Source organism: Mya arenaria, chromosome 3 (assembly GCF_026914265.1).
Source record: "Mya arenaria isolate MELC-2E11 chromosome 3, ASM2691426v1".
NCBI classification, from domain to species: Eukaryota; Metazoa; Mollusca; class Bivalvia; order Myida; family Myidae; genus Mya; species Mya arenaria.
In genome coordinates, this window is record NC_069124.1 from 85,981,211 (window position 1) to 86,008,482 (window position 27,272).

The 27,272-nt window shown below is 35.3% G+C and overlaps 1 protein-coding gene across 1 annotated transcript; it reads right to left on the minus strand.

Annotated features, from left to right (window-relative positions):
- Window positions 1-2,498: 2,498 nt before the first annotated feature.
- LOC128227340 (ubiquitin-conjugating enzyme E2 Q2-like) lies at window positions 2,499-26,817 on the minus strand. The gene is made up of 12 exons (XM_052937763.1): window positions 26,533-26,817; window positions 24,081-24,185; window positions 23,668-23,769; window positions 23,071-23,150; window positions 22,206-22,302; window positions 21,355-21,439; window positions 14,998-15,058; window positions 12,181-12,271; window positions 11,292-11,399; window positions 9,365-9,460; window positions 9,047-9,113; window positions 2,499-7,754 (listed from the first exon to the last, which is right to left on the minus strand). Exons 1-12 carry the CDS (start codon window positions 26,692-26,694, stop codon window positions 7,723-7,725), a joined length of 1,086 nt encoding a protein of 361 aa, XP_052793723.1. The 5' UTR covers window positions 26,695-26,817; the 3' UTR covers window positions 2,499-7,722.
- Between the last annotated feature and the right edge of the window lie 455 nt (window positions 26,818-27,272).

A 27,272-nucleotide genomic window follows, 5' to 3' on the forward strand; every position in this document is an offset into this window, starting at 1 on the left:
AGCACAATTTTTTAAAAGGCTTTGGAGGAAGGTAAATTTAATTGAATTGTCTCGAAATATAGAATATAAAGAAATATACTTTTACACACGCATAAGTAAGTATGCTTATTCGACGTGTATGCGGATCTTAAACATTATAACGTTATCATTTACATTTCATTTTCCTCGCGGGTTCACTCGAAATAATGCGCGTGTTATTATTTGTTATGAATGCTTTTTGTGCACATTGTTAATATGACCATGTTTGATTGTTTTGTTTGTATTCCACGCGTGTACGTTGTATGCCCTCACGCCAAAGTTATGTGTGGACAACACACTAGAATGATCACATCTCTTTCTTCACAGACCTCATACTGACTTCTTTGGCCAAGGACACCGGCAACGTGCATAGTTACGTTTCTCGGTTTTACGATTTGTTAATTAGTAGTTATTTTTTTATTTAAGGTGCATTGAAGGTAGGCATTAAAGATTAATAAAAAAACTCCCCAAAAAACACCCATCAACTTGATACAAGGCCCAAGAAAAAAAAAACAGCAGAAGTTCTGACGAATCAAATAAGTGTGAACCTTTATCAGAGCACAAGTAAAATATATTTTATTCAATGTGTTCGCCATTGTCAATTTCATAATTTATTTTAAATATTTACATGATATTTGCCAACAGCACATGGCAATAAGACAGGGCTGGTTACGCGCCGTCTGAAGTAGCAGACGGAGTGGAGGGCGATATTTTACTAGGTCTGCGATGTCCTCCCGTGAGAGACGGCCATTCAGCTAAACTGCTGTAATCACATTACCGCCTAGATGTTTATTGGGTTTTATATTTCTTTTCCGTACTTTAATTATTGTTACGTTTTCTCAGATTGTCTAGTTTGATGCGTTTATTGATTCCTGTAGAAATTTATAAATTGTTTAAGCGGCCGTTTAGGGACTATTCAAGTGACTTTTATAGCGTATGTTTCAACTAGAGCAAACTGCGAGACAATGTAGCCTCTAATAATTGTGTAAAAGATTTGTATATTTGAAAGAATTCCGCTCTTGGGAATGGTCGTGATTATTTTAACATAACACAATGTGAAAAGGCAATATTTACTGCTCTTTGTGGGATTAAAATTACGCCACTTAAAAACATTCGTCAATTTTCAAATCCTAATCATCCTACGATTATGTTTTTGATATGTTTATACAGTTCAATGGCTTCAAAGAATTACATTGGCACCACCACATCAAACAAGACCGGCCATTCCCTGTCAGCACCATGGCAGAGGAGTTCGTCACATGCAAATGTCCGGGCGAGAATAATAATATAATCCAAGAATCGCAGTCAGAGGACATTATTCCGCGATTTCACCAAACAAGTTCCGAGTAATTTCCTCATCTGTGCCAAATAGTTTATAAACAGCCGAGGTAATAATTTTGGTCTGGGCAAATTTCCGGAAAATGTATGGCGTCTGATTGGTGTCTCTAAAGAACGATCGTGTGTTCAGAATCATTTTTGATACGTCACATTTTTGCTATATGACGCGATATAAGGCGAGTAGATTTCGCCGCGGATGGCCAAGAGCTGTATAAAAATGTTTGAACGATTATTCAACGTTTAAATACGTACCTTAATTTCTTTTTCATATTCTTATTTAAGTGATTTCTCTATGACACTTCAGGTTTTACAGATATGGTCATATAAAAAAAATGTAATATTTCTCTATTCCATAGAATAAAAATGATTTTGTTCTATTGTTGTAAAATAACACTCACTGTACGTATTGCATTTCTTTGGGGATTTTTGTTTGTTTTAAGTTCAATTTAATACATTTTCATTGTAAAACACATGCTAAAAGAGTTCACTATTAAATAATGAATACATAAAGTAGTTTTTGTTATCTACTGCATCCAGACCTTGAGTAGATATGTACTTTAGTAAGGAAATATCTCCCTTTTTACAAGCACAACCTCATAACGCTGAAAACATTCACTTTGGGGTTCTATACAAGCAGTAACTGATATAAGAATTAATTTTTATCAACTGGTGAAAGGCACCGAAACTTGTGGTCTACTGAAGGTTAACACGAACAATAAAAGCCCAAAATACTTCGAGTAGAGTACATGTGTATTAACTGTTACTTTTTACTATAAATAGTTATGTAAACTTAAAATCATGAAATTAATAGAATTAACGGATTACACATGTATATATAGGAAGAGACCTTGTATACAGAATATATTCACTCTAAAACATGAGCTTGTGATTCTATTTATAAACTGTTCAATATAACTTGATTGCACATGGAAACTTATTACACATCAACGTTTAAAGTGGTAAGAAGTTATGATGTGGTCTTTCTTTTCAAGATCAGGAGAGGGTTTATCTACAATTCTAATAACGCTCTCTATCTGAAGCAGAGACCTTGGATCATTACCCAAGACAACTTGGCACAGTATATTTTCATATTGAAAACTGCAACTGTATCCTTCAGAACAGACAATATACTAAACAAGAGGGAATTTTGACATTTTAATGAATAATTAATTTTCATATTATACCATAATACACATAGCTAGAGATAAGAAAAGTAAACAAACAAAATAACCAGTCCTACAGAAATAACCAAGAAATATATAGACAGGCATTCACCATGATGCCATGAAGAACAATCAATGTGCAGAAATACAATTAGCTGTAAGGGTTTCTGATTGTGGGCATGTTTTTTCAATCATAAACCAGTGTTACATATCCTTTTTGAAACATGTACATACTAGACACACGACAACATCACATGGCTAACAATAGCAGATGGATGTTTGATTCTTCATTCATTCTTCATCTACATCTTGGCTACATTGGTATAAATGTACAAGAACTTCAACTTATGGTTACATATGATGACAAGAATGTGAAGGAGCTAGCCAGGCAGAGCAAACACCAACCCTTTTGTGTTAAGTCAACTAAGAGGCATAACTTGAACATAATGTAAACGATACCATCTCTGGCAACACGTGTACAAAGTTTCCTTTAAATATCTGGAAAGGTTGCATAGCAAGTTAAGGGCCAAATGCCACCACCTACAATGACACTAAAAAAGCTAAAAAGTTGGATGCTTAGGTAGATTATGGATGTACATCATGGACTGGACGAGCATACATGGCAGTTTAGTGATATAAGTGTACAGGCAGTTATGCATGGAGCTTGAACAGGCATAAGTCCCTCTCCTTCCTTGCTGTAGTAACTAGGTCACTTGCATTACATATTAACACTCACACAAAACATAGCTTCGGGAGGGAATGGCTTCAACAATATTTCAACTCTCCCAATCCCAGCATAGCTGGTGCATTTTACATCAGGAGTATATCTCCCAGTTTATACCATGCATTCTGTATAAAACAAGTCAATGGAGAGCAACAATAACATGTACATCAACACTTATGACAAGGGTCATACAAATGGTGCAGGTATTTCCTCTTTTATACACTCTTCTGCTCATTACTAGCTATTAGAACTCTGTTCTTTACTAACTATGATAAATTAGAACTCAGAGTGTTTTTCAATAGCTTAAGCTCTATCATCAATGTCAAAAACATTCAGGCAAACTTTATCAAATAAAAGCAGAAACATCAACAAACCTAAACTGCTGATCAATCAAGTGCCATAAAGGATACTTGTTAAAGTGTAAGATACCAAAATATTTCACAGACTTGAGCATCAAAAGCACCACTAGTGGGTTTTGTGAAATCTTTACTTTTGATGTTTACATGGTTAAATAAAAAATATATATACTGCAAAATACTACACTTAAAAAGCAAAATTATTTTTTCTGTTCATTTTATGCTTGTATTTTATCAAATATATAATATAAATATCAAAGCAGAAATTACATCACTGATTTTTTATTCCTAGCATTGCACAAGTTTTCTTTCATTTTTCACTGTGATACAAGCAAACATTTAAAAAAAAGAGACTTTTTAATAGTTTAGCTGTTTCAAGCCACAGTAATTTTGCAATTAAGCACTGAAAAGCATGAAACTAGGCACACCACAATGTGACAAAACTGTTTTTTTTAAATGCGCATTCAGAAGGTTTAGGCAAATTGAACAAGTGATGGATGGACTTACAGATGGACAAGGGTCACTCTATATGTGCTATATATGTATGCTTGAGCTTTGTATGCGAAATGCCAACGATGTCAAGCCCGCCACTGAATAGAAATTATGGAAAAGTTATGTGAAAGAGAAGATCACTGAAATATTAAAGTCTGTTTTATAATATATAACTCATTCATGTTTTATTGCCTTTGTTTTCAGACAAGCTAATCATGAACTTAATTCCAGCTTGTTTTCTATATGCCAAGTAAAAGCCAGACAAACCAAAATACAAAACTTTGACAAATGATCCTTAACTTTCACCTTGACTTTTAAAAAACTGCCTTGGGTTTTGTATGACACACTTGCTGCTCATGGTTAACATTTGTGCAAAAAGTACATACTGTAAGAGGTCCACTAGGGCCTATACACTACTGGCATGAACTTTTTGGTTATATACCAAACTCACATTCAAAGTTAAGCCATCAGTGGGCCGTAAGTTTCACAATGGCTAGGTAATACTAAAATATACACAACTCCCTGCTCATGGTGGTCGACCTTAGAATATACTTTTGCTTTCCAGCAAAGGGAAAAAACTTCTGCAATAATACAGAACTCTCTGTACAAAGTTGTCTCTATTAGAAAATACTGCAGCATTCCAAGGGCCATATTACAGTCATGCATGGGCGGAGCTCGCTGGTGTTAGACAGGAACTGAGATCTCATGGATATCTTACTAGTGTATAAGTTCTGTTAAGATACAATAAACACTGAAGACTGTATCCCATTCACAATCAGTTGTTAACAAACGGACAGACACAACAGCCAGTACAGCTTAAAAGCACCCTATGCATGGCCACTTTATAGCCCTGACATCTGCATGCAATAACAAGTATCATACGCATAACTTAGTGTATATGATTGTTAATAGCTCTAAAATGTCTTAAACAAGAACTATGCATAATTCTATGTTGTAATATAGGGGAGAACGCTAATCAAAATAAGATCATCTTGTGCAAGTCAAACACAAAAACAGAAAAAAAACAAAAACACCTCTTAAATGAATTCTACACTTTCACAAATTGACAGTTTTTATATTTTGTGACAGTTTTTATATTTTATTGACTACAGTAGGAATCAGTTCATTTTGGCATCAGTGCCTTCAATGCAGTAAGATGAGATAACAAACAATTAGTAAGCTTTAGTAACGCTTTAAGCCATAAAACATCCATTTTCAAACATTAATTTGAAAACTGCGATCTGCTCTTTTGTCAGCTGTCTTATATCACTGGTTTCCAGACTTACAGAAATAACCAAGAAAAATATAGACAGGCATTCACCATGATGCCATGAAGAACAATCAATGTGCAGATTTATGCAAAAATTGGTCAATTCCAAGACAAAGAAATAAAAAAGTTGTCAAAACAATCAATCTGTGAGAGTGCAGCTTTTAAAGCAGCACTCTCACAGATATAACATTTTGACAACATTTTTTATTTTTTGTCTTGGACCAAGCCATTTTTTGTGAAGAAAATCCATCGAAACCAGTCATATAAGCCTGCTGACAAAAAATAAGATCGCAGATTTTTATATTTAAGTTCAAAAATTGATGTTTTATGCATTTTTCTTAACCTGTTAGTAACGGTTTAAGCCATAAAACATTAATTTTAGAACGGAAATATGAAAAAATGCGATATGATCTTTTGTCAGCAATCTTTTATCATTGGTTTGCAGATATTTACGCAAAAAATTGCTATCTGTGAGAGTGCAGCTCTAAGTATTATAAGCATCTTTGAAAAAGCGAAATTAACTTGAAAATAAAATTCAACTATCTATATGTAACCTTAAACAGCTTTGAAAACTATAATGTTATTTAAACAAATATGGCAATAAAGGATATAAGTTGTATACAATAAACTATTCCCATACACTACCTCATTCCATCAACAAGCTTTCAACATCTAAATATCTCTGATCTTACATAATGCTTATGATCGGTCAAATGACACAATACTGCTGTACAATGAATATGCCATCAAGGAAACAAGGGACGTCATTGATCAAACATGAATAAGTATCACAAATAATGAGTGTAAACATAAACATTGAGTGTTTTAGGATAGTGGTTCATCGGCATATGAAAACATTGCCAATGAACTGCAATACTAAAACATTCAATCCCAATATAAATCTTGTTTGTTTGAAGACTTTGTGCCGTGCCTGATGCGATAGTCTCAGGCTTTAGTTCTCTAACATAAATGATTGTTATAAAAGTCTAAATGGAAGGGAAAAAGTTGCTTTTTGTAGTTATTCAAGCAATTCAAAGCCCCGGAGAAGTGTGCTGGAGAGCAAACACCAACATGGGCCTTTCTACACATGCAAAGTTCCATGTGAATATCTTGAAAGGTTATTAAATTATGGCCAAGCTTAAGATTAGCAGGACTATTTCCAACGTTCAAGGGGAATAACTGGACAGTTAATACAGGCATGGTTATGGGCCTTTTGTCACGATAACATGTGTAAAAAGTACCTGATGGTTATGAAGTAATAGCCATGTGAAAAAATATTATATGATATTTCAAACTATAAAGGAAACTTAACAATTATTAAATCCAGAGTCAAGGGCCTTGCTTCACGTGTGCTCTTTGTATCCAGCAACATGTGTACAGAACTTAATTATGTGGAAGTCTTGAAAGGTTTTAAAGTTAGGCCAAGTTGAAACTTACAACTTTTACAAACTCTCAAGGGACAAAACATTATTGTACATTATTGTTTATTGTGTCTGGCAACCGGTCTCCCAAGTTTCATTCAAATAACTTGAACACTTTGAGTTACAGCTTTATCGGTTCAAGTTTTTGCACAATGCCCCCAACGACACCAAGGCTTTCTTCAAAGAACAGATTAACTAAAATGAATAGTTGTGTCTTATATAGAACTACAGTTAGCTCCATGGCAGAAATAATGGAAGCTGCACACTAATCAAACTGCTTCAGTTTTGTTCCTGTAGATGTTCTTTTTTCAACCTATGTTTATTGAAAACTTTTGATAATAAAAACACTGATCTCTTTAACATATTTCTCAGAAAACATTGAAACTATGAGAACCTATAGAACGCTCTATGAACTCATTGTAGGATACTTAATATCATCTAAACAATGATGATCTTTGTGGTAATATGTTATAATTGCAGGCTCTGTTGAAGTGATAATTTCATGCATTGCCATACCAAAATGTCCAAATACACTGAATCAGTTGAATACATCAATATCATTTTGCATTCTCATTTTTTACATTACTTCATGTATGTTCATAAGGAAACCATAATAAATACTTTGCTTATATAAGCTATTCAGTTTACATCAAACATTTTAAAACAAAGTACAGCTCCAACATGATTCTTACTGAAGCTAAAAAAAACCCAAACAATGCCTGAAAAAAAATCAATAAAATGTAGCCATAACAAAAACCAACAAAACTAAAGGTTGACAGTCAAAGAGAAGAGCCAGAACTGGAATATGTCAGCTTGGCAGGGCAGCACACATTCCCAGGTGTGTGGCATGCAAAAGTGTGGCAATGATGATACAGAACTCTGGGCAGCTGGCCACAGGTCAACAGTGTAGCAAAGAGAACGCAGGACAGCCCCCACGCCATTATCCGTCCTCCTTCGGGGGTGTGAACCAACCTACAACACAACATAACACAGCAGTATGAGAACCTTGTGTGAGAACCAACTAGGCACAATTCAGTCACTCCTTAATAACATACAGTTTTACAAAATAGCTAGTCCATTGCATAAGGACTTTCAAAAACAGATGAAACTAGGCAGCTTTTAAATAGTTTACTAAATGCTATGCCATCATGTTTAGGGATCATTCATACTGATCAGGGAGCACCACAAGCACATTTAAACATAAGACTGGTCCCTCAGCTGTGACATGGACTTAACTCGAACAATATTTCTGCAATTAAAATGAGCATTGCAACTTATAAATACTAATAATATCTGTCATGTGTTTCCGTTTCGGATAGAAAAATCCGACCCGAGGGGCACCTGCGTTGCCAGGTAACGAGGCTTGCAGAGTAACCGGCAACGCAGCATGCCCGAGGGTCGGATTTTTCTATCCGGAACGGACACACATGATAGATATTTTTTCTAGCATACGTTAAATCACATCGTTTTGTGAAGAAAATACATAAATAACGCATTTTTGTTCATTTCACCAAAAAGCGCATGCGTTGAGGTTTACTGACGTCATGACCTGCAGTAATTTGTATTTACTGCATACGGCAATAAGTTCCTACGATATCACATCTTTTAAGGGTTATTTTGTTTTGTTTTGATACAGATACATTTTTGTCAAGTTAATGTTTATGGAACTTATCTATTGAAATTGCATAATAATGGTTACATAAAGTGCACTATAAAATAAATAAAAAGTATTACGTCACAGCGCGTGACTCATCTGGCATGGGGGGGGGGGGTGCCAGATGGAATTTTCCAGCACGGCTAAATTCACAGGAAATGCCTATCTGGTGTGCTAGAAATGTTTATATAATATGTACCCATTCTGATCATGATCATGCGTCCAATTGTTCAATGTACCGTAAGTATCTTTTACAGCTTCAGGATATGGCCAACATTTCAGTTCTTAACCAGGCATTTCATTAATAATTGAAAATTTAAAAAAGAACATGGCTATGTAGTCTTTAGCTTAGTGAATGACTAGTGCATATATGGTATAAAATCCAAGCATTGAAACACGTAATCAGAATTTTAAGAGAGAAAGCGGAAATATTTGGACTTCCTTGTTGTTGTTTTTTACAGGAAAACAGGAATGTTAGTAATACCTGGAAATATCAGGACTTTTTAGAAAGGTTTAATCTGCTAGAAGGCCAGCTTTCATTTCAGTAATGACAATATTCAATGTACCATACAAAGACAAGTTTTAACAGTACCAGTCTTAAAAGTCTTACCATTTTTCTCATGGATCTGTACAAGTGATTTGAAGGACTGTTGAGCTTTAACTAAACTGTACTGACTCTGCAACAAGAAACAGTATTTGTATAGGACAAGGACATGTGATGGTTGTTTTATTTTGTAGATAAATGTTATGCATCAGTGAACAAACACAATAACACATTTCTAATGTGTGCAATGTTATAAAATATGTTTTTATTTAAAGGCTGAAAGTTAATTGACTATGCATTGTAGAGTCACCCTTCTTTACTACACGTGGCTTACTACATACTTTAAGACTGCCGAATGAGCCATTTACAACACGAGGCTTGTACCTTTGAGGCCCCGAACTGTATGCGTGCCTTTCCCTTGACGAGAGTAGCTGCTATCTGGTAGATGACAGACTCCATGCTGTAGGCACTGCTCCAACCCTTAACACGCGGTCAACACATTACATTACATTTAACAGTTGTACAAGTGCAGGTTATTCAATCTGATCAAGCAATATTATTTGGCACATCATTCATTTGTGAACCAAACAACTATTTATAATGCTACACTAATAACATACATCATTATAAAACCGCTTCTAGGCTTCTTGATTGAGTTGCGCTGCACTCATTTTACATACATGATACCTGTAACTGTACATTCCTAAAATTGTCACCTTTGATTACAGATCCAAAAACAAAACAATTTTGAACACAACAAGGCTTCCTGTTCATCCTTTTGATAACAATAGGAAAGATTTATTTTAGAATTAATGTTAAGTCTTTTGAAAATTAACAGGAACTCCATACATTTGGCATTGTGGCTTGACTGTCAACAATTAGGTTTTCCATTTCTGACACATGAAGGCTGAAAACAAGTCTAAATATGAATCCTGCCACTCCAGAATATTGACAACTTACGTAGGTAGTCAAGTCTAAATATGAATCCTGCCACTCCAGAAAATATTGAACTAATGTACATAGTGTTATGACTACCAACACAACAACATGTTTAACCAGCAACAAACTCTAAACAACAACAACAACAACAACAACAACAACATTTATTTACCAACAGTTTCATAAAAACATAGTTTACTTTAATGAATCTAGGTCTCTAACTATGAAACTAGATTATTATGCACTAAAGTACCAATACTAAATTCCATATACATATGCAGTTGTAGCCAAAATTCAAAGACACCCTGAAGATTTTGAACATTATGAATTTAACAGAATGTTTTAGTCAACTGCCAAATATAAAAAGATTGATAACCATAACCATAAGTTTTATCAACAATAATAAAACAGAATATTTTACAGTCTTCACATGTGTGCATAATTCAATATGAATATCTTGAATGTGATTGCCGAGGCGTGTGTTGATACACAATGATCTTGTTAACAGCAAGGCAATGACAATACATAAAGTTTACCACTTGTAAAAACACAACTCTCTTTTTTGAACGCTGCTTCTAGTGACCCTAATTTTTTACCGCTGAACACCAAAAGTGAAATATATCTTTGATCACTCCGTGAAACATATTACAACCTTACACTAAAACAAACAATTATCCTCTATATATTGACAAGAAATAACAGAAACTGTCACAGGAGTGGCAAATACCCTCAGACAATGCTTAGACACAGAAATTATTTCTTTGACAAGGGGCAATAACATTACTAAACATTGGTGCATTGTACGCAAAGTAGAACTTGACCTGTATTTCAAGACCTTCATGAAACATATGGATAAAAACTATGTGGGGGTATGAAATGCTATTACAAATGCTAAAATGTGTACAGTCTCAAGTTAGGCTTAAATACTCTTGTTTGATGAAATAATCTTAAATTACCCTTTACAGGCCTCTTTATGTAAAAATGGCACAGTTTATAAAATAGGGTCCCATGTAAATTACTTGCCCTACGATGTCTGCTTTAAAATATGATTTCCCACTTTTTGCAAACACTTTTACAAAAAAAAAATGTGAGTGGAAGTGCAAGCAGTGTCACCGAGCTCTGACTTCTTACATCTGTTTTGGGTCGCTATTATAATAACAAAAAAATCTTGAGTTCTGCAAGGAATAAAAATACTTATGGATGATAGAGGTTCCGGGTATCCATAAACATGATTGCACAACTCAAAGTTGCATACTAACATAGTATGAGGGTCAACCCTTGTATAATTATAGATCTATTGAAAACTTTACAACTATACATCAAAATAATTGGCTAAATGAAATAAATTGTTATAAAACTAGCTAAATAGTACCTGTTTAGTGAGCAGTTCCATACAAATAGCTCCTCCCCCTAATACATAGCCTCCTTTTAACACTGGCATTATCACACGCACAAATGGGGGCTCAAACGGAAAATTCTCCTGAAACGCAAATATTTTTTAAATGAAATATACCAAGGGAACGTATTTAACCAGAACAGAAACCAACATTCTGAATAAAGGGTTTACATTGAAACAAACTTTTATCATAATACAATGTGCACAGTTAAAAAAAAGGTAAATTAAAAAATTGTCAAAGTGTGTCTTAATGCTTATAATATAGTATAACAGGGGCCCTCAATCTGTCCATTTGTTGACAAAAATTTCAGCCAATCCGCTTTAAAAATTATTGTTTATTCCCCCAGGACAGTTTAAGTTTCTTATACCGGTACATCAAGTCAAACATGTTGTTCATGACATAATGCAATGATATGGATATAAATATGTTGAACAGCATATACCTATAAAGGCTTAATACCAGAAAAGGTTTTTTAATTGATATGATGCATTTGGTGCATATTTTTGGGGAAACCCCATGCTGCTCAAAGCTCCAACAATCCAAGGATGGTATGAATAATCTATCAATGAAAAACAACCTACCACAAAAACCGCTACAAATCATTGAATGTTTGACAATACTCATAAGACAGGCTTGTTTGCTGGCTCCTAGATACCAAACTGTTAACTATCTGGAACATGTTAACTGAATGCACTTCCACAGGTACAAAAACACAACCTGACTATAGGTGCGATACATAATAGGTAGGAGAGTAGGTTGTGGTTAGAAAGTACATGTTTATCTTGTTGGGGTGCTAACATGTGCGAGTGGGGGAATAATGTTTACCTTATATAAGGTGTATTTCATTTAATGGTTGAAAGTTACCTTAAAGGATGCGGAGAGCAACATATGGTCTCTGTTCTCTTTCTCCTTGTATGTGGTCAGGTCCTGGTACAACAGACTGTCTGGGTCAACCCTGAATCACAATAGTACACATATATGTCAGATTCAAATTTGATTTGTTTTTTAAAACACCTTTTTTCATGCATTATGTATTGATCAATGACATCTAGTTAATGACCAGTTCCCATTTAGTGACAAACAAGCATATCTCAACTGGTTAGAAGCTAATCAACATATCTGCGGTGAACTATTGCCAATTGATCAATAATAAGTTGCACAACCAAAAGCTGAATATTTGGCGATATTATGCTAATTCCAAATATTGCCGGAAAAGGTTGCACAGTCTCAGTGGTTGCCAACCTGTCACAAATGGAACTGGTCATTAAGAGGTGGTATCGCAGTCACAATGTTGGTGTGACTGAGGCTTCACAGGATTTTTTTTTAATACACATGAATACAAGCAACCTTCCTGCTACAATGAATTTGCGAGTCCTTTAAATGTTAAATATTATCACATATATACAACTAATATACTGTATATCATCAAAGCACAACATCTTCTGGCCTTTGGCCAGTAGATTTAAACAAGAGGCCCATGAGGACCTATGCTCTATTGGCATGGGTCTTGTGGTCATTTTCAATCCAGAGCATGTATGTATGGGTAATAGGCAACAAACATATAGCTCACGTTTTGTGTTTGGGTTAGCTGAAAACATTTCACGTTCCACATCTAAGGACAGAAAGTGTTGTAAGCAGATTAGTTGCATGAACTATTTTTTTATGTGCCGAGTAAAGGTCATCTGAGGAAAAAAAAATTGCTTTCAAAACTGTACTCATGGTCAAAATTTCATTTCTGTAGCTTTAAGAATAACTAGAGCTGTCACAGGAGTGATGAATACCCCCAAATGCCGCCTGGACACAGGAATGGCAAACCATTCCTTTGAAAAGAGGCCATAACTCCAAGGTTACTGCACACTGCATCTTCTTTTACATGCATGTATTGTTTTATTTAAATCTGTTGAGTAATTTAAAAGTTACACTGCTGACAAGGAAAACTAGCCTTTCATGAGTTATCGTCCGGAAACCATTTTTCTATTTTTAGTAACAGTGACCTTGACCTTGGCCCCACCAGCCCCAATATCGAACTTGACCTGTATCTTCTGATGTTACACCTGTGTACCAAAAATTGTTCAAATCTGTCTAGCCTTTAATGAGTTATCGTCCGGAAACCGTTTTTCTATTTTTAGTAACAGTGACCTTGACCTTGGCCCCACCAGCCCCAATATCGAACTTGACCTGTATCTTCTGATGTTACACCTGTGTACCAACAATTGTTCAAATCTGTCAAGCCTTTCATGAGTTATCGTCCGGAAACCGTTTTTCTATTTTTAGTAACAGTGACCTTGACCTTGGCCCCACCAGCCCCAATATCTAACTTGACCTGTATCTTCTGATGTTACACCTGTGTACCAAAAATTTTCCAAATCTGTCTAGCCTTTCATGAGTTATAGTCCGGAAACCGTTTTTCTATTTTAAGTAACAGTGACCTTGACCTTGGCCCCACCAGCCCCAATATCGAACTTGACCTGTATCTTCTGATGTTACACCTGTGTACCAAAAATTTTCCAAATCTGTCTAGCATTTCATGAGTTATAGTCCGGAAACCGTTTTTCTATTTTAAGTAACAGTGACCTTGACCTTAGCCCCACCAGCCCCAATATCGAACTTGACCTGTATCTTCTGATGTTACACCTGTGTACCAAAAATTTTTCAAACTGTCTAGCCTTTCATGAGTTATCGTCCGGAAACCATGAAAACCGACAGACGACAGACAGACCGACTGACAAGCTCACTCCTATATACCCCCTCAAACTTCGTTTGTGGGGGTATAAAAAAGTAAGTCAAAAGGGTAAGGGCCAGCTTTTGCCCAAGGGGCATAATTTTTACTGTTTTGCTAGACTGTCATCATATGATGCTCCACAACAAATATCAAAGGTATAGCCTTGTGGTTTGAAACAAGAAGATTTTGAAAATATTTCTTAAATAAGTCTCTAGGAAACTTGTGACCCGGGGCAGTGCCAGTTTTGACCCCAGGTACATAATTTGAAAAACCATTGTAGTGGACCACTAAATTAAGCCTTATTAAAAATAGCAAGGGTCTGCATAGCTGTTTCAGATAAAAAGATTTTCAAACATTTCCAAATTTAAGTATACCAAACCTGTGAACCCGGGGGCGTGGCAAACATTCACAAGCAATTGTGACTTCACATGTAAACTTGGCTAAAAATAGACTTCGCTCATTTAGACTTGGCTAAAAATAGACTTAGCTAAACATAGAATTTTCATATACTTTCAAGGCCCATAATCTAGGCATGCATGGGTGGATCAGGCTAGTTTTCTAAAAGAACCGAGCTCTAATGGATATCTTAATACTGTACAAGTTTCATCCAGATACAATCAAAACTAAAGACTGTATCGTGTTCACAAGCAATTGTTTACAGATGCATCGATACTTTCAAGGCCCATAATCCAGGCATGTATGGGCAGATCGGCTGGTTTTCGAAAGGAACCGAGCTCTAATGGATATCTAAATACTGTACAAGTTTCATCGAGATACAATCAAAACTGAAGACTGTGTCGTGTTCACAAGCAATTATTTACAGACGCACGGGCGCACATACTACGTACACATTACCATCAATAAACAATGTAAGCCTTTGGCCAGTAGAGCTAAAAACAACATGCAAACAATATAGAAACAGGAAAAATGTAATGTTAGGGAAGAAAATGAATCCTTACTTTTTCAACCGTATATGCCATTCGTACAAACTGTCATTGACTAGTTCAACATTAAATACACCTGAAAAGAGAAAAGGGTTTAATATAATGAACAAAAGTAAATTACCCAAAGAACTGACCTTCATTGTTTGCAGAATCATATGGTTAGTGTTTTTTTTGAAAAATTGTTTTCCTGTATGTCAATCAGGAGACAAACACACTAAGACCAGTGATCAAAATTAGGATTTTAAACAGCAAGCCTAATAAAGCTCGAAATCTTGAAATTTGAATTGGCTCAAAAAGAAATGATCAAGCCCGAAAAACCTTAAGAAACTGAAAAAAAAAACCATAAGCTATATTTAAAAAGAAGAAAATGAATCAAGTTTTTTTAAAGCTAAAAGGATCTAACCCAAAATTTGGAAAAAATCTTCAATTTTGGAGTTTCCATGTGAAGTAACTCTTATATGAAAACACCTACAAAATGGTAAAATTTAGGTAAATAACTATTAACTGTTTTAAGTACTGTTTAAATGCCTGTCAACATGTACATTCTCTCTTTTCAAAACGCTTAAAAAAATGGAATTAAAAATCTTTCTCTTATGATTGGGGAAAAAATAAAACTACAGTACATTGCATATAACAAGAGGCCCAAAAGGGCCTATGCTCTACTGGCATGGCTCTTGTGGTCATTTTCAATCCAGAGCATGTACGTTTGAGTAATAGGCAACAAATATATAGTTCACGTTTTGTGTTTGGGCTAGCTGAAAACATTGCACGTTCCACATCTAAGGACAGAAAGTGTTGTAAGCAGATTAGTTGCATGAACTATTTTTAGCTCTACTGGCCAAAGGCCAGAAGAGCTTATGCGATGGTAATGTGTATGTAGTATGTGCATCCGTGCGGTCGTGCGTCTGTAAACAATTGCTTGTGAACACCATACAGTCTTCAGTTTTGATCACAGGGGTTTCTCTCGAAAAAAGTTTTTCGAGAGAAACCCCTGTGGTTTTGATTGAATCTCGATGAAACTTGTACAGTATCTAGATATCCATTAGAGCTCGGTTCCTTTCGAAAACCAGCCAGATCCGCCCATGCATGCCTAGATTATGGCCCTTGATAGTATAAAACAAGAGTGACACTCACAAAATACGCCCATCAATAATTTCTTGGATTCTAAGACAACTTACTGTCACATTGGCCCTTTGAGAAGCAAGCTTTTCAAGAAGCAAATGATTTGGCACAATATGGCATTAACAGTAGAAATTTTTTATTTTAATTCGAAGTTAGAGAGTAGACAAAGCTTAAATGGCAAGGGCAGTAATCCTGAAGTGCTTCGGGGCATTTGGCTGATTATCATACTTGACCGATTTATTTTACCAACAAATATTTTCAGCAAGTTTGGTGAAGATCAGATGATAACTGTTCAAATTAGACAGTGGACAAAGCAAAAATGGCAAATTTTGACCAATTCAGGGGACAATAATCCTGAAGAGCCTGGCTGGTTATAGAACTTTGCCAAGAATATATACCAACAAACATTTATAGTAGCAAGTTTGGTGAAATTCGGATAAAAACTGTTCAAGTTTGAGAGTAGACAAAGCTAAAATGGCCAATTTTGATAAATTCAGGGGGCCATAACTCTGGAGTGCCTAAAGCGATTAGGCTGGTTAACGAACTTGACCGAGATATTTCACCAACAAACACTTTCATGAAGTTTGGTGGAAATTGGATGAGAAATGTTCAAGTTAGAGAGCGGACAAAGCTAAAATGGACAATTTTGACAAATTCAGGGGGCCATAACTCTGGAGTGCCTAAAGCGATTTGGCTGGTTATTGAACTTGACCGAGATATTTCACCAACAAACACTTTCATGACGTTTGGTGGAAATTGGATGAGAAATGATCAAGTTAGAGAGCGGACAAAGCTAAAATGGCCAATTTTGACAAATTCAGGGGGCCATAACTCTGGAGTGCCTAACGCGATTTGGCTGGTTATTGAACTTGACCGAGATATTTCACCAACAAACACTTTCATGATGTTTGGTGGAAATTGGATGAGAAATGATCAAGTTAGAGAGCGGACAAAGCTAAAATGGCCAATTTTGACAAATTCAGGGGGCCATAACTCTGGAGTGCCTAAAGCGATTTGGCTGGTTATCGAACTTGACCTAGATATTTCACCAACAAACACTTTCATGAAGTTTGGTGGAAATTGGATGAGAAATGTTCAAGTTAGAGAGCGGACAACATTGTGGAGCCGCCTGCCTGCCGCCTGCCCGCCATGGGTGTTCCCATAATACGGCCATCGTAAGATAGGCGTATAAAAATGCTATTGTGTATACAATTGGTTGTGAACACGATACAGTCTTCAGTTTTGATTGTATCTTGATGAAACTTGTACAGTATCTAGATATCAATTAGAGCTCGGTTCCTTTCGAAAACCAGCAAGATCCCCCATGAATGCCTAGATTATGGGCCATGAAAGTTTTAAAGAAATGCTTTCTATTTTTAGCCAGGCCTGCATGAGCGAATTCTATTTTTAGCCAAGTTTACATGTATATGTAAATTCAAGTCTAGAGTTAAGGGAGACAATTTGCAAGTCTAGGATTTTGAGAGACAATTTGCTTTTTGCTTCTGCAGTTGATTTTGTGAATTACTCTGCCTTGTTCTTGTTGAAAGCCAAAAGGCCATTTTTTAGCTTTAAGTTCTTTAGTTTGCGCATTCATCTTAACAAAATTGGTTGTGAATGTTTAAGTTATGCACCTGGTGTCATTACTGGCCACACCCAGGGTTCACAGGTTTGGTAAACATAAATCTGGAAAGGTTTGAAAATCTTTTTGTGTGTTCGTGCATCTATCTCAGCACAATTGATTGTGAATGTTTGTTCAAATTGATCAATGTTGTCCTAGGATGCCCTTGACTTTGACTTTTTGACCAACTTTTTTTAACTTTTAAAACTACAGAAATTTTTACTATGAGTACAGTTTTGAAAGCTTTTTTTTTGTCAGATGACTTTTACTTGGCACATATTAAAATAGTTCATGCAACTAATCTGCTTACAATACTTTCTGGGCTCAGATGTTGAACGTGCTACTTTTTCAGGTAAACCAAACTCAAAACACAAACTATATGTCTGTTACCTTTTACCCATACATACATGCTCTGGATTGATATGACCACAAAAGCCATGCCAGTAGAGCATAGGCCCTTTTGGGCCTCTTGTTTTATGTGCCGAGTAAAGGTCGTCTGAGGAAAAAAAAATATTTGCTTTCAAAACTGTACTCATCGTCAAAATTTCATTTCTGTAGCTTTAAAAATAAAGTCGGTCAAAGATCAAAGTCAAGGACATCTGAGGACAACATTAATGCTTGTTTGCAAAACTGTTTACATGGTCAAAATTTCATTACTGTAGCTTTAAAAATTAATAAGTAAGTCAAAAGGGGTGGGGCCAACTTTTGCCCAAGGGGCATTATTTCAAATGTTTTCAATTGCATCATATGATGCTCCACAACAAATATCAAACGTATGGGCCTTGTGGGGGGGAGCAATTGTGACTTTACATGTAAACTTGGCTATAAATAGACTTCGCTTAAAATAGCATTTTTTATACCTTCAAGACCCATAATCCAGGCATGCATGGGCAGATCTGGCTGTTTTTCAAAAGCAGGGGTCGACACTAACCATTTTTCCAAGGGATCCCGAAGGGACACCAACATTTGAAATAAGGTGTCCCTTCCTGAAATTAGGAGTCCCTTCCACTTTTTACATTTTTTTCATTGTTGAGCCTGTTTTAATATTAAATTCAACATCCTTTTACTTTTCAATTTGTAATACAAGTATACACCACCATATTATACATGTTTTCAGCAGCATGTAATGACAGGTTAGTAGCACTGAATGGCAGTGAGGTATATTTTGGTCTCTAAGTTGGTAGATTGGGTTCAAAAGCGGGAGAATGTCTAAGTCCCTTATGTTTTCAGTCAAAAACAGAGATGGATACAATGTAAACAAAAACTTGATGTTGTTACTATTTTTAGATTTTTGGAAAATACGCATAAAATACATCATGGTTCAGGGTCTTGTCAAATGTCAGTGCTTTTCATTAAGAAACTGTAGGAATATTACATCTGGCTTGTGAAAACTCCAATTTATATTTAGTAGAGCTGTTGATAAATCAATCAGACTGCCCAACAGTCGTAGTGCATACTGGAAGAGCAGACGACCAAAAATTGTGTATACATGTTAATTTTGGCGCCAATAAGTCATAAATTTTTATAAATTGATTGAATTAATGAATAAAACCATGCAAATTTTATATCTATTATTTTTTTATCAAAGCATAAAATATATGTCTTTAAAATTAACAATGAATATTGATAAGTTGAATGCCAATTAACACAGAATGCTGAATGTAGGATGCTGTTCTTTTGTGTCGTAAATGTTACTGTAAATACTCAAAGGTCGTATCATATTATATAAAAGGTATCACCAGAGTTGGCATCTTTTTGGGCGGTTCTGTCACATAAGCAAAACAATTCCACATAAGTATTTTACCGATAATAAATCTCTGTCAGCTCTGACCTTGTTTAAAATGTAAACAACAGAACAGAAGCGTTAACCTGCATGCGCCTTGTGAAATGACCTGTTTATTTATAGATTCATGAGGTAACTATAGTCAAATAGTCAGCTATACTTTCGCTTTGATGAGTCCGATAATGATAATTAATAATATTGTTTTGACATGTGCTGTCAAGAAATTTAGGGGAGCCCGAATTTAGGTAATAAATTAATTAATTGCTACTTATTTATTGATATTTAGCGTTTATCAGTCAAAAATTTAAGTGTCCCGACGGAATACCGGACTTCGAAGTTCAGGTGTCCCTCCTGAAAAATTGGTGTCCTCGGGATCCCGGGACCCCGTTAGTGTCGAACACTGAAAAGGAACCCAGTTCTAATGGATATCTAAATACTGTACAAGTTTCATCAAGATACAATCAAAACTGAAGACTATATCATGTTCATAAGCAATTGTTTACAGACAAACTGATTTTTTAATACTTTCAAGGCCCATAATCTAGGCATGCATGGGCGGATCCGGCTGGTTTTCCAAAGAAACAAGCTCTAATGGATATCTAAATATTGTACAAGTTTCATCGAGATGCAATCAAAACTGAAGACTGTATCGTGTTCGCAAGCTAGTGTTTACACAATAGCATTTTTTTATACTATCAAGGGCCATAATCTAGGCATGCATGGGCGGATCTGGCTGGTTTCGAAAGGAACCGAGCTCTAGTGGATATCTAAATACTGTACACGTTTCATCGAGATACAATCAAAACTGAAGACTGTATCGTGTTCACAAGCTAGTGTTTACACAATAGCATTTTTTTATATTATCAAGGGCCATAATCTAAGCATGCATGGGCGGATCTGGCTGGTTTTCGAAAGTAACCGAGCTCTTATGGAAATCTAGATACTGTACAAGTTTCATCGAGATACAATCAAAAATGAAGACTGTATCGTGTTCACAACCAATTGTTGACACAATAGCATTTTTTTATACTATCAAGGGCCATAATCTTGGCATGCATGGGCGGATCTGGCTGGTTTTCGAAAGGAACCGAGCTCTAATGGATATCTAGATACTGTACAAGTTTTATCGAGATACAATCAAAACTGAACACTGTATCATGTTCACAAGCAATTGTTTACAGACGCATGGACGCACGGATGCACATACTACGTACACATTACCATCGAATAAGCTCTTCTGGCATTTGGCCAGTAGAGCTAAAAACAGAAACATTTCATTATGACAACACAATATTGTTGAAAACGAAAGTTCAAAAACTTCAATTGCCACTTTAAACAAAAAATCATTGTGCAATAGGGAATAAATCCCAAAGAACGGAGCAATTACGAATGCCTTTCGCCAATTTCCTTCGTAAAATAAGTTGCCATTCAGGGAAAACATAACTGTTTGGACTTTGCAATCTTATTATAAAATTAGCAGATCGTAAACCAAAGACCGACTGATTCCTGAAAATTATTGCGAATAATCATGACTATGATCCTACATGGGAATCCCTTCGAGGCATTCCAAATAGAAAGAAAATCATGTTTAAATTATTGTAAAATGGCAACTGACAAAAAACATTCACAAAACTTCAAGTACAAAAATGGATACAATAGGAATTGTATTCCCAGTCAAGTCAACACCCCCTTAAGACTTGCATTATCATATAATGAACAACAATAATGCGGGCTTGTGCTTATATTGACCACTGTCATACCATATGACAACTTTTCTTCCCGGTGAAGATAGCTACAAATATTGAAATGTACACTGATGTACACTGATTTCACAAAGAATTGACTGTACCTTTCTTATAGCTCTCTGATCTGTAAATCTCTCTGAGTTCCTTCATCAGTCTGTCTGTGGCCTGCACAGACCCTGATATGGAGCCCTGAAACACCCACATGGCTTTATTTATGAGCAGTGAAGCTTTCCTTAACTGGACATGTTAGATGGAAAGGTATTATTTATTTATTTCAAATCAAGAAATATTTTTTTTGGCAATCTTTTTATAATTTTTTATAAACCAGAATTAGTGGATTAATATGTTGCCTGCTTGGACCACCAACTTTTTCGAATTGTAATAAATTAAACCAGCATTAATTATCAGTACAACTAGATTAATTGTTTTACTATTGAACTTGATGAAGTTATTTAAATCCTATAATGTATTATAAAATTCAAACGCGAAGGACACATATAATGTAATATATGTAGAGATGGTCAAATATGAAAATTCAAGGCTAATAACTCCAAATTGAATGATGCAATCTGACAGGCCATCAAACTGCGAAATATTCTATGCATTTAAACGTTGCTTATTGGTAACAGTTTGATATGAAATTACCAAGGAAGAGAAAAGACAAATTAAAATTTTGACAAATCAAGATCCAAAACTCCAGACTTAATTATGTGATCTGGATGTTTAAAGCCAAAATGAAAGAGTGACACTGTGGATGACAATGTCGCCAGAAAACATGACCAATACATGTTTGTCATGCTGTGCAAGTGACAATTATAAAACACCGGTATATACATCCTATGAAAATAAGAGTTGAATTATTCTTCAAACATTCCACATGGCCATACTAGGAAGTAATTTGTAGGATTTTTCTTTCTTTTTTTGGGAGGGGTGAGAATGACAAGTCTGCATATACCTGGAGGTACTCATCCCGCTGTGACTGTTTCAGCCTCTCAAGGACGGCAAGGTTCTCTGTGTCTATCCCATCTACCTCCTCTCGAGCCTTCCCTTCACTGAAACATAACAGATGTGATTGTCAATCATACAGCAGTCTGGTCAAAGGGAAGCAACTCTCACTCTCACCAAGAGATAACACACTAAAGTAGAGGGAACTTCATATGAACAATTAATTCAGGTTGAAATAGGAGAATCTTGAAAGTGCACAGGTGACCATTTGCAATAAACATGTATGTGTATACCAGTAATTTGTGCATTGTTCTGGTGAAGTCATTCATCACAAATGTTGGGTATATTCTAAAAATTGGCATCAAAGGGACTAGACACCAGATAATACAAATGCCAGAAAAAAAGAATATTGTCAAAAACTTACCTAAAATTGATATCTTTGTTTACAACACATTGAAGCTTACTTACTGATTTTATCACATCGCTTACAACACGTGTATCATTTACGATTTTGGGTTTTAATACCACGTAAATCCCTGTTTTATTAAAAATAGTGTCGGTATATGTATCCTTATTAATCACGTGACTTACACATGCTAAATATACACTTGCTATAAACGGGGGAACCATTATTCACTGTATTTAAACAGGTTAACTAAAAATACTCATTTAATCATGTAAAATGATGTGTTATCGGCCTCATACAAGCTCATATTGACAATTCTATTTTTGCTTTGAGGAAATAATGACTAGACCCTTCAATAGATTACAAAGTCATATATATTTATTTCAACCAGGTTAACTGGAAAGACTAGCTAGGACAAGCGATCAATAAAATCAAATCAAAATATTTGATTATGTGTAAGTGAGCGTACTTTGGTGTGTCCTCTTCCATGTCATAGTGAAGTTCATCCTCCTCCTCACTCTCGGAGCTCTGATCCACCGAAATCATACCCTGAAATATATACACAACACTGTCGTAAAAGCCAATGTAAGAATAAAACATCATAAATGTAACTATTTATTTTTTCATTAAAAATTTCACAACAACAAAGGACAGGTTTATAAAATGGTCCATGTACAACTTTATGTTTCCACATTATAATGGTTGAATGATCTTGATTTTATATCGGAGACAAATACAAAACAGTACTGTTGTTGGGTTTTTAAAAATGTTTGGCAATAAATATTGAGCTAATGGTAATCCAAACAGATTTTCCTCCTTTAAATGAATGGAGCCTAAATCTGTGAATTTATCATAGTATATTTCAAACAAAGAAAAATCCCTTAAGAGCATGGATTTGCAGAATTTGAACAGAATAAGACAGCGTGTAAAAGTATCTGAAAAAGATTAACTCGTTTACTTTATGTTGTTTCTTAAGATAGTAAATACGAAAAATTTCTACTTTGCAGTGTCAACATTTATGCATAGACATGTGTAAGTTGCTGCTGAACATTTAAAGGGTTGTTACCCTCTCATCAAGTCTTTCATCAAGACGGAGCAGCTCTTCTGGCGTGGCGATGTTAGACAGGTCACACAGGTCCTGGACCAGCATTCGCACCTGCTGCAGGATCTAAAAACACATGAAGAGTTGGTACTTGCTGTTACACAAATAGGCAACTTTTTAATATCTGTATATGAGTACAAATATTTAATGTATTGCCGCACAGCAACAGAAGGAAGAGAAACTCTTACACATTTCAGTATAAGTCCATGATCCATAAAATAATTGGGTCCACAGTAGATTTAACTGCCTTTGTAGAACATTTTGTTTAACAAACAGAACTTGGAATTAATGAACTTTATTAGCACAGAGAAACTGAAAAAAACAACAACATTTATTATGTCACTAAATAATAGAATTGTAATGACTAATATAAATACATTGTTTTTGTTTTCTGTTTGGTTGGACAGCTTTTCCACAGCTGCAGTGGCTATCACATTGTCATCATCACAGAACCATATGGGGGATGTTTGTGGGTATGTCTCCTGCAAATAAGATAAAAAACAAACCATTTACTACTTGGACAGTGCCTAGTTCTATACAGTGTCTAAACAATTGGACAAATAGCCAAAGTGTCTGATTGTTCAGGCACCGTCCAGTCATAAAAAGTAATTACTGTACACAATGAAGTTATCTTTAGTACAAAGTTCATAATTAAATACAACAAAATTCCTTGAACAAGACATACTTGTTATTTTGTGTGAGAATCTTTAAAATGGAATGACAAATCAATTTCCATTGAAACAATGGAAACTAACTGACAAGCCCAGAAGCCTAAAGTTCTAACAAAATTGGTATAAATTGTAATTCATAAAATTTTCCCAACTGTTCAGATAATTTCGACCCAAGTCAAATACAAGTATTTGTGATGTCTTAAATAACAGTTTGGCAGAAATCTAGATGTAGCGTTAAATTAAATATGCCAATTTTTCTCACATCAATAAAGTTGGCATTGAGCTGCTTTTATAATAACAGAAATAAGAAGTGGCGCCATGGGATGTGGGGTGCCACAGTGGCCATGTTCATCAGAAATGCCAGTCTATATTTATCCCAATTCAATGATTTACGTGACTTTCTCCCAAAATTGAGGTTTAAAAAGGACTGGAACCAACCGGTTGGCTAGTTTAGTTGGTAATGCGGTATGTTTGTCATGGTATTGAACCCTAGAGACTTTTCATCGAACTGGGTATCAGGGTTCCCCCTGGGTTCTAAAAAGTTGTCGCCACTTTTTCGCGGGGGGTTAAGGGGGCCGCGATAGGCCCCCTTACGGGTCCAGGGCAGCGCCCTTGTGGGGGCCAAGTGGGCGAAGCCCCCTGAAGCTCATGGGGTTTAAGCATTTTAAGAGCAATAAATTGCATTTAATTAGCACATTGTCGTGCAAATCATAACATTTTGTTGTACATGAAGCACAAGATATTAATAGCAAATTGTTATTCTGTTGACAAAATTCATTGTATATGGACTAGTATATAAATAAAAAAATATTGCAAAAAATGTGACATAAACATCAATATGTTGATTTCAGTCTAATGCCTGCATACAATAAAAGAATACATTTGTGAAATTATGAGATAAATTTAAAATAAATGGAAACTCAAAGAAATATACATTGTCAAACTAGGGCCATAACTTTCCTAATAGAAATTTGTCTACCTACTCTTTACTCCAGCCAACATATTAGAAGCCTTATCAAATGGTGTTTAATCCTATTTATTTGATTTCTGTTAATCTTTTTGACACTTTTTGAACTCTTAGAATGCTGCATTTATAGCAATATTACAAATTGCGACAAAACCGAAAGCAAGTCTATTTTTAGCGCGTAAACGTCATTACGAAATTTGCATATCACGTGACTTTCCGACAACATAAAATTCTATGATTTGCATATTTAAAACTAACACGATAATTACGCAACAACAAGGCTGTTGAGCTAAATATTAAAATTGTTTGCTAATAAGAGACATAACAGTTAAAGGATGTCATTGTTTATCCGTGAAAGCAATAAAATTCTGCAATAATTAGCGAGGTGTTGACTGGGCCGTGACTGCTTGCCCTAATTATCGGATTAATTTTTGTTGTCGCACCAGCAGACGCGCTTGATTTATGACAGTGACAGAATCGATTATCATGCAGGCCGCATGGTCACCACTTACGTCATTTTAAGAAAATATTTTAGAAAAAAATCGTTGTCGCCATAAATTCGCCAAATTTGAAAAGTTGTCGCCACTTTTGCGATTTTGTCGCAAATGGCGACAATGGCGATCGCCAGCGGGAACCCTGGGGTATTTGATATTACCAATTTATTTTTCTGGGGTACTACCTTAATAAGATTTTTTTCTTTAATGTAGTGAATGGAAGCAAACCAAAGCAAACTGGGTGAAAGATGACAACTGTGAGCTCCCTATCTGATAAAATATGTTTATAAATTTTCATACTAGAATGGTAATGACGTGAGTAAAAAGGCTTTACAAATAGTAGGAATGTATATCTCTATGTAAACATAAGTGAAGAAAACAATCCTCCAGAACATTTACCACACATCACATGACAAAATTGGCTGATTTCCATTCAAACGCTTGTTTTTTTTTAACTAAGACTAACATAACTTATCAAGCATCTGGATTGTTTATATTAACACCTTTGAGGTACCTTTTGGTGGAAATAATTTGAAATAAACTCAGACCAACATATAAAAATCATTTTGTGTTCATTTAAGTCGACTTGAAAAAAAATCCATTTAAGTTTTCCATTATTTTAATTGCGTAATTTCTGTGCTGATCTGAAACTCTGTATTAAACAAAAGCCGGTTATTTTTAACTCAATGGATCTTACAGTTATGTTGGCGTGGATCTTGAAAGTTTCATTGCTGGCATCAACAAATTCACAAGTCACTTCATCAACTGAAGCAGACAGAATTCTAAACCTTGCATTTTCAGGGGTAAAAATGGATTCAAGGATTTTTATATCCTGTTTTAATGCTTGTAGACAAGCCATTGGAAGGAAAATGATTCATCAAGTTACTATAAGAAGAAAAATGTCACAGAAACTGGGATTTTTTTATAAAGAATACTGCGATGTTATGTTTCCTCCATTATTGCAAATTTACTTCCTCTTGCGCATGCGTATCCGAACCGAAAGTAAGTTTTTGGTTACACAACACCATAAAAACTTTATATACGGTATTCACTAGAGTACGAACATCACGAAATGTCACGAAAATGAAGGAAATCTGACGAAAAGCAAACAAAAGATAAGGAAATCTCAGTGTAAGCAAGGCAATCTCACTAATTCATTTTTAGAAATAAACTTATATATATGAAGACATGAAGAATAAAAATGCTAAAACATGGGAAGAATATAGAAAAAGTAGAAATTATGTTAATAAGCTTAAACGCATATCAATAAACAAAATTTTACTTTCAGGAAAGATGTTTAGGTGGATGTAAGAACAGAGATTTCTGGTCAAAAATTAAACCCTATATGTCAAAAAAATAAAAAAGCAATCAGTCCAAAATTATTTTAAACAATAACGAAAATATTATTTCAGACAGCACTGAAGTCGCAGAAGTTTT

Coding starts and splice junctions, on each gene's coding strand:
- LOC128227340 (XM_052937763.1), bottom strand. CDS start 26,694: ATGGCTTGTCTACAAGCATTAAAACAGGATATAAAAATCCTTGAATCC. Junction 24,186..26,532: donor AGATCCACGCCAACATAACT/GTAAGATCCATT, acceptor TCTTATTTGCAG/GAGACATACCCACAAACATC. Junction 9,461..11,291: donor TGGAACTGCTCACTAAACAG/GTACTATTTAGC, acceptor CCGCGTGTTAAG/GGTTGGAGCAGTGCCTACAG.